An 8,317-nucleotide genomic window follows, 5' to 3' on the forward strand; every position below is an offset into this window, starting at 1 on the left:
TATCATATTGATATGCTTTTTTTATGTGTAAATGGTACATAAGAAATGATATGCGGGCTTATCAAATTGATTTGCTTTTTTATGTGTAAATGGTACATTAGCAATGATACGCCAGCTTATCAAATTGATTTGCTTTATTATGTGTAAATGGTACATAAAAAATGATACGCTGGCTTATCAAATTGACAAAATGTGACTTTAAGTTACTTGTAGTAATGATACGCCGGTTTATCCATTGATTTTCCTTTTTGTGGATACGGTACAAAAAAAATGGTACGCCGGCTTATCAAATTGACTTGCAATGTGATTTTAAGTTACTTGTTGTAATGATATGCCAGCTTATCAAATACATTTTCTTTTTTTGAAAATAGTCCAAAAGAAATGATACGCCAGCTTAACAAATGCATTTTCTGTATGTGTAAATGGTTCAAAAGAAATTATACACTGGCCTATCAAATTGATTTTTTAATTGATTTTTCAATTTATTTTTAATATTTTCTGTTTTGCCGGCTTATCAAATTGATTTTGAATTTAATTGTGATTGTTTTTAAGTTGATACGCCAGCTTATCAATTTGATTTTATAATTTGTTATTATTTTCTGTTATGTTGGCTTATCAGCTTGACTTTGAAAAAAAATACCTGAATCATCAGAATAACGACTTTGTTTTACTTTTGTTTAATTTACAACCAAAATATGTCAATAAATCACATCAAAATGGCCATGAAAAAGTATATTTTCCCGTACGTATTTTGGGAATGATTGGACATTCCCTTTTTAAAATAAACACTGTTAAATTACATATCATAAAACCAGATTAGCACATTGGTTGATACCATTTCTTTTTAAAGCACTCGAGGCAATAACTAGTTATCAACAGGGGCACAGCACATATATATTAAATATATAATATATCATAAATAATATCTATAACATTAATTCCCAGCACTCTAATACCTATGTTCACAACAACCGATCAGAAAGTATCTGCAAAATTGTAATTTCTTTATTTCAACAGCAGGTTACAACTATGTCTGTAATATGGGTCGAAACAAACTATCTGGCTTTAGTAGAGGCTGACCAAGCATCAATGTAGTTCATGCCTTTATTTAATACAATCTCTTGGCACTCTACAAAATGTCTGATCACAGTGGAACTGTACTTGCACATCTGAAAAATACTGCAAATGTTATCGAACATGTATCATTGCCTTTGTTTTGTACCTGTCCAAATACTGCATGACAAATCTAAGTAATCTGATGCAAAATCATTCTGACAAATATCATTGATCATTTTAAATATCTATGGACAGCAGTATGCTCATAATCAGGGCTTTTCCTTCTTTCACTGAGGCAAATATAAATCCCTATCATATTCAACCATGTCTACTATTTTCCTAATTCTAAATCACAAATTTCCTGAGCAAGATACAATTTCCAATGATCATGTGTAATAGATGAAATACGGTATAAATATGTAGACTTGTTTTATTTATTAATTTGTAATAAAAACTTTAAAATGTTTACATTAAAATTCTAAAATACATGCATAAATTAAATGCTTACATTTAAATTATGATATTCAAGCATCATACATGAAAATAACATAGTATAAACAATTAATAGAACGAAACCAATGTAAACAAAAAAACACATAAAAGTAATTTTTTTTTTTTAATGGACCGGCTTAAGCCCCTTCCAAATTCTCATTCTATCAGCCTTAGGTAAACCCCTGGAGAGGCCTGATTATACACATCAAACTGAAAAAATTCTAAATTTAAATCAAATGATTACAACTACAAACTGATCAGTCATTCTAGGGAAACTTTTTGAAGAACCATGAAAGTGTTATGATTATACACATTTACTTCACGAAACTATATAACAGATATACAATATACTTTAAGTCAATGAAGGAACCATTGACAAAATAGGGAACCGATTTATTGAAACATTAAAGGACAATGCCATAACAATCTCCAAGAATCTATGCGTGGGGAAAAAGAAATGGTACATTAAAGAAACTAACCATGTTTTAACACTTTTGTCACTGTAGCTGATAACCAGGTTTCATTTCCATCCTCATCAACCCATTTTGCCTGTACATCATCACCTTTGCTTATGTCACACTGCAAAATAATAAACTATTTTTAGTTTTATTGAAACTATTTTTTCCCTGCAAAATATATTTTATAACTAACCTTTGTTAATGCACTCCTGATTATCTACATAATAATAATAATAATAATATTAAACACACATTTCTTCCAAGAAAAAAGGAAAACATTAGGACATTTATTCAACATTGTTTTTTAGATTGGTTGCATTGAAAGCATTGTGCTTATATTGACACTCCCCAAGTCCATTTCCTGGTAAGAACTGGAACTGGGTGTCTATGGAGGAGATGAGAATGCTCTCCATGTAGGGATCAAACCCACAAACACCCGATAGCTAAGCGACCACATCCAATACACCACCTTGACCTTATGGTTATCATAACACAATAAAAGTAACCTACTTTTTTAAACTGAAATACATACAGAACATCCAAACATTAAGATGACATAAAATAAACATGAATAAATAATTTACATTTATTTTCATTTGGCCTATATATGTTGCAACATTGTTATAAATAATACTCAAAATCACGACAAAATGTCAAGCAGTTTTGTTAGATTATGACTGGCAAGTTAAGACTCCCAATCATCTTTTGCGCAGCTGTTACTACTTTTTAAATTAAAGTATTGTCAAGTCAAACCTTTTAATACAGTATTACTGCATACTTACATTGGAGTCATTTGGTCGTTTGAGGCCTCTGTTTTCTGAAAAAAGTAATCACTTTATTTTTTTAATTAAGACTCACTTTAATTGCAATCTGAATAGAGTAACCAGCCTTTGTCACAAAGGTCAAATGCAAATTTTAAATGCTTACCTTATTATAAAACTGGTTATAATAAAAAGGGCTGTGTTTGTGAAACACTTTGCCCACTACCTCACTGCTTTGAAGCCATATATTTGACCTTAAAGGATGACCTTGACCTTTCAGCACTCAAAACATGCAGCTCTATGAGATACACATGCATGCCAAATATCATGTTGTTATCTTTAATATTGCAAAAGTTTTGACCAAGGTTAAAGTTTTGGAGAGGCACACACATACAATGACAGACACATACAATGACAGACAGACAGGCAAAAAACAATATACCCCCTATCATTCGATCCGGGGCCATTAAAAGATTTATACTGATAATTGTCTGATGTATCCTTTATATTTATAGGCATACTAGAAATGTGTCCATAGGACACGGACGCTCCGCTGATTGGCACTGGTCACAGAAATGGGTCATGCTTTTAAAGGTACACTCCAGAAAAAAAATCAAGCATGAAAATAAATAGTGTGTAAGGTAGATTTGTTTTTTGTGGACTGCATTTCTCATTACGAATATATATCAGCATATTAAATAAATCAATATCACTTTATAGCTTTTAAGTAATGCTCATGAAAAAAAGTATAAAATGTACAAAGAGAAATACACGTAACTAAAAAAATGCAATTAATAATTATGGTTCTCTGGCACTGCTCTTCCTCAATGATATCTTTCAGCCTATACAATTTCAAGTCAATATCACCAATAGTTTTCAACACGGACCAACACACAGGGGTGAATCTTAATGCCTCTTTACCATTCTTCGAAAGGCGGGTCATAAAAATGTTTTTAATAATGCACTGTTCAAGGTTAATTTGTGGCAGATTATATACTATTACAGCTAACATATTAGACAAAAAGCACTGGACAGATATAAGCAGATGATTACATACTAACCTTCCTTACCAGCCTTTATCTCATCAAGTTGCTTTTGCACCTGCTGGTACTTAGTCAGCAGCTGAGCATGCTCCAACAGAATCTTTTCATGGTCCTCCTGAATATACATTATGCATAAATAAAATACTTCAAGTATGATTTTTCAAATTTAAAACATTATGTTATGCACTAGAATGGGCAAAATTTACAAAACTTTATGTTGTGATGATGCCTTCATTAACAGAATTAAGCTACGGTGCTAGTTCGTTTTACCTGCTAGTTCATTTTACCGACAGCTGGGACAAAATATCAGTACATGTATATACTCTCCATGCCGAATACTTTGAGAAAATACACAATTTTAAAGAAATTTTTGTTCAAGCTCAATAAAACAATTGAACAATATTGAAATGTCATACATATATGTTTCAATTATCATTACTAAATTACAAAAAGAGTGTTGAGTACCCAAAATGTGCTCTAGAAATATAATCATGAAATAATGGTGACATATTAAGATTAACACAACACAAGAGCCATAACCTCTGCCTTAAGTGCATCCAGCACAAAGTGCTCCTGAAGGTAGGCTTTTGAGAATGGATATCAAATATTAGATGCCAAGAGTCCTGTACCTTAAGAGTGAAGTACTTTTCTTTGTACTGCTCATTGTCATCACTCTGTGCGATTTCATCTTCGCTGCTCACTTCCTTAGTGTTGTTGTCCACTTCAACAAGCACCTGAAGGTCCTATACCAGAAATGATTTACATACTTTTAATGATTTGTTACATGTACTGTTAAGATTATAAAAACAATCTCTGTAAACAAATAAATCCCAATTTCAGGGAAAAAGATAATTAAACAAGAGCTGTCAGAAGACAGGAAGTCATTATGGGGAAATAACTAATCATATTCAATAAGGCCAAGGTAATATAGTCATATTCTAACTGGAATTGGACCATAATTGAAACATATTGATTGCTTATGTTTTAAAGAAGTTGAACATTATAGACGATTCTGAGTTCAGGTATATTTTCAACAATCTATTAAACAAATTTGGTAAAAGGTAATCCAAGGAATATTTGTGTGAAAAATCGGGCCCAGGAGTTTAGGAGCATATATTGTTTAGGTCAAAAGTTAACGGACGGGCAGACAGACATCAACGGACAAAGGGCCATCACAAGAGCTCACTGTCACGTAGTTCACACCCAAGGATCATTTGTATAAAGTTATTAAAAAATTGGACCAGTGGCTTTGGAGGGGATGTCATTTAAGTCAATTGTTGACAGACGAATGACTGACACAGACAACAGACACATGTGATCACAAAACCACACCTTGTCACTACTAAAAACAATATGTCAATGGACTATGTAAATACTTGGGGTGGTACACTAATTTGAACATAGATTTCTAAGTTGAAGAAGGCCCATAATTCGGGTTAAATGTTTGCAAAATATAAAAGCAATATGTCAAGGGACATAGAAAATATTTGAGATAGTTTACAAACTTTAACATAACTTTATCAATTAAAGGGATCTTTTCACGCTTTGGTAAATTGACAAAATTGAAAAAAATTGTTTCAGAATCGCACATTTTCGTTTTAGTTATGATATTTGTGAGGAAACAGTAATACTGAACATTTACCATGGTCTAATATAGCCGTTATATGCATCTTTTGACGATTTTAAAACTTCAAAATTATAAAGCGTTGCAACGCGAAACGATTGAATAATTTGGAGAGTTCTGTTTTTGTCGTTAAATTTTGTGAAACTACGAAGATTGCTTATATAAGGTATAAAATACGATATGTATGTGTACTCGGCGGAATAGCTCAGTTTGCTAAAGCATTTTTACTTCAGGACTCTGGCAGGACTTCAGGGGTCACTGGTTTGAAACCTGGTCCGGGCAATGTTCTATTTCTTTTTTAAATTTTATTCTTGATTTTGTACTGGAGCTTTTACGATCCAATGTTTACATTTATCGATATAAAGCATTTAATGAATAAGTTAAAAAATGACGAAATCTGTGAAAAGGCCCCTTTAAATTCATATTCTATGTGGAAAAAGGGCCATCATTCTTACAAAATGCTTGAAACAGTTGTCTACTCTTGTTTATAAATTGGGGGTCATGTCGGTAAAGAAGTATGCTCAATATAAAAGCAATATGTTCAATGGACATTGAAAATATTTGAGGTGGTACGCAAACTTTAACATAGGTGTGACGCCAACGCTTACGCTCATGCCAACATGAGTAGGGTTAAATCCTTCAAAAATATTTTGTATTTAATTACATATTTGACAGACGAACTTAACACAAATAATCCAAAGAACAGTGTTTAATGGTTCTTTCTAGGCACTCCCTTATCTTTCATTTCGCTTTGGATCTGCTTTGTGTTATAAAATTCTGTGATTCAAAACATTGATAGTTTCCGAATTCGGACTGGTACCGGATTACATTCCCAAAGTACTTACTTAAATTTAACTCAGGTTGTACATCAATAAGCACATACAGCGAATGGATATGCTATCATCTGAACGGAAATACTATCATCCGTTCATTTTTAAGAATGTTTAATAAATTATGTTATAAAAACAATAGGAATACAGTACAGTGTACATATAATAAACATGTATTTTTGACAATAGGATTTCAGATAATCAATGACTGATACATAAAATTGAATACTGGTAATATTTTATGTGCAGGACTAAATACTTACTTCGCTGACAACATTTTTGTTACTTTTAACATAACCCTCATCAATGTAGCTCTTTCTGAAATAAAAAAATATAATTATTTCGATAAGGCTTAGCAGAATAGAAGCACTTGCTAGGTAGAACCAGAGATGTGTTTTTCAGACACACAATGCCCCCTACTGTGCCCGCATTGAATTATATTTTTTTTATTATATCCCTTTAAAATTATAACTTCCCTTGTGAAAATGATCTGTACTGTCAAATGATAAATAGAAATTATATCCCTTTAAAGCTTGTTATTTCCCTTGGATTTTGTTTTTGACCTTGAATGATGACCTTGACCTTTCACCACTCAAAATGTGCAGCTCCATGAGATACACATGCATGCCAAATATTAAGTTGCTAATCTTCAATATTGCAAAAGTTATGACCAATGTTAAAGTTTTCAGACGGAATCACAGACAGACAGACAGACAGCAGACTGACAGTTTAAACTGCTATATGCCACCCTACCGTGTCATAAAATGTGACCGTCTCCTATCAAGATGTAAGAAACAAATAATTTAAATTTTTGTTTCACCCAACTTTTCAAGAGTTCAGATAATCATCAAACCAATTCTAGTACACTAAAAGACAAAATGAGATTTCAATCATCCTTTTAACATGTATCAGTGCTAACCAATAATACCAAGAATTTAGTGCCTACAATTATAGTAAGTCATGCATAAGCGACAACATGCAGATGAAGCAGCTTCTTTAATTGAGATGTTTGAATTGTAATTTATAATGAAACACGTTTAAGTATGAACTGCAGGTTCTTCATTAATTTACAATCTTAAAGTATGGTGAAATGCTGGGAGTTTATGAATTCAAAAATATCAGTCCTGTTTTTTAAACATTTTGGAGAAAATGCCACACTGCAATTCTGGAAGTCAATGAAATTTCCTATTTGGGAACACAAATTAATTGTGAAAAACTGGCTCATAAAAATGGTGTTACTTGAGATTTCAATATGCTTGATATAATATATATATATATATATATATATATATATATATATTGATAAAAAATGACTTATTGTAACCCCAAAAAATTCTCACACAAAAAAATATATTAACATTTCTGTTTGTGACTACTATATACACTTTACTAATGGGAACAGTGTCCTGTTATCAGCTTTTTCAAGGTGATAAAAGCAAGGCTAAAAAGAAGTAACATTCCAGTAATGCAAATTTTTGGATATAAGCAGGAAAAAAAAAATGCAACTTCTAGTTACAATTTGTTGCAAGTCTGAATTGGGATTTTTTTTTAATTTTGAAAAAAAAAACAAAAACATTTTGATTGGGAATAGGGCCCATATTCAGACCTGATGCGTAAGGCGAAATAGGCCTGAATACTTACACGTGTTTTCTGAACTCCTTCTGTCCAGTATGGAGTAGAGTTGTCAGACATTTTCGTATGAGTTCCATGCTGTTTATTCTCATGAGCGGTCGGAAAAACTTCTCTGACAGATTTTCATTTTGTCACTGGCCTGCACAAACATGGACCAGACATCTTCAGGAAGCTGGGCTAGGTTCAAATGTTGTTGGTAGCCAGCTGACAGGCGCCTTCTATCCTCGGCTGAGGTCTTCCCGCGCTGCAAAATAAACATTTATATTTTTAACCAAACACCAATACAAAATTAATCTGCAACATAAATACAGACAAGACATCACAATTCTTACGCCTCTGGGAAGCTGATCAGGAAAGTAAAATAAGATTTCCAAAATAATTCAGCACCTACACAGAACATGTGTATTTTACTTTCTTTCAC

The 8,317-nt window shown here is 32.3% G+C and overlaps 1 protein-coding gene across 1 annotated transcript; it reads right to left on the minus strand.

The window, feature by feature from the left end:
• Positions 1–745: 745 nt before the first annotated feature.
• On the minus strand, positions 746–8,016 carry LOC127880542 (uncharacterized). The gene is made up of 7 exons (XM_052427853.1): positions 7,906–8,016; positions 6,528–6,582; positions 4,440–4,553; positions 3,829–3,925; positions 2,789–2,823; positions 2,028–2,127; positions 746–1,169 (listed from the first exon to the last, which is right to left on the minus strand). Exons 1-7 carry the CDS (start codon positions 7,986–7,988, stop codon positions 1,105–1,107), a joined length of 549 nt encoding a protein of 182 aa, XP_052283813.1. The 5' UTR covers positions 7,989–8,016; the 3' UTR covers positions 746–1,104.
• Between the last annotated feature and the right edge of the window lie 301 nt (positions 8,017–8,317).

The sequence above is a fragment of the Dreissena polymorpha genome, chromosome 5 (assembly GCF_020536995.1).
Source record: "Dreissena polymorpha isolate Duluth1 chromosome 5, UMN_Dpol_1.0, whole genome shotgun sequence".
NCBI lineage: Eukaryota > Metazoa > Mollusca > Bivalvia > Myida > Dreissenidae > Dreissena > Dreissena polymorpha.

Bases quoted from the DNA above. Each gene is read 5' to 3' on its own strand.
- LOC127880542 (XM_052427853.1), bottom strand. From the start codon at position 7,988: ATGAGAATAAACAGCATGGAACTCATACGAAAATGTCTGACAACTCTA. The intron at 4,554-6,527 runs GTAAGTATTTAG...TTTCTGGTATAG, and splicing joins ACAAAAATGTTGTCAGCGAA to GACCTTCAGGTGCTTGTTGA. The intron at 2,824-3,828 runs GTTAGTATGTAA...TACTTTTTTCAG, and splicing joins GATAAAGGCTGGTAAGGAAG to AAAACAGAGGCCTCAAACGA.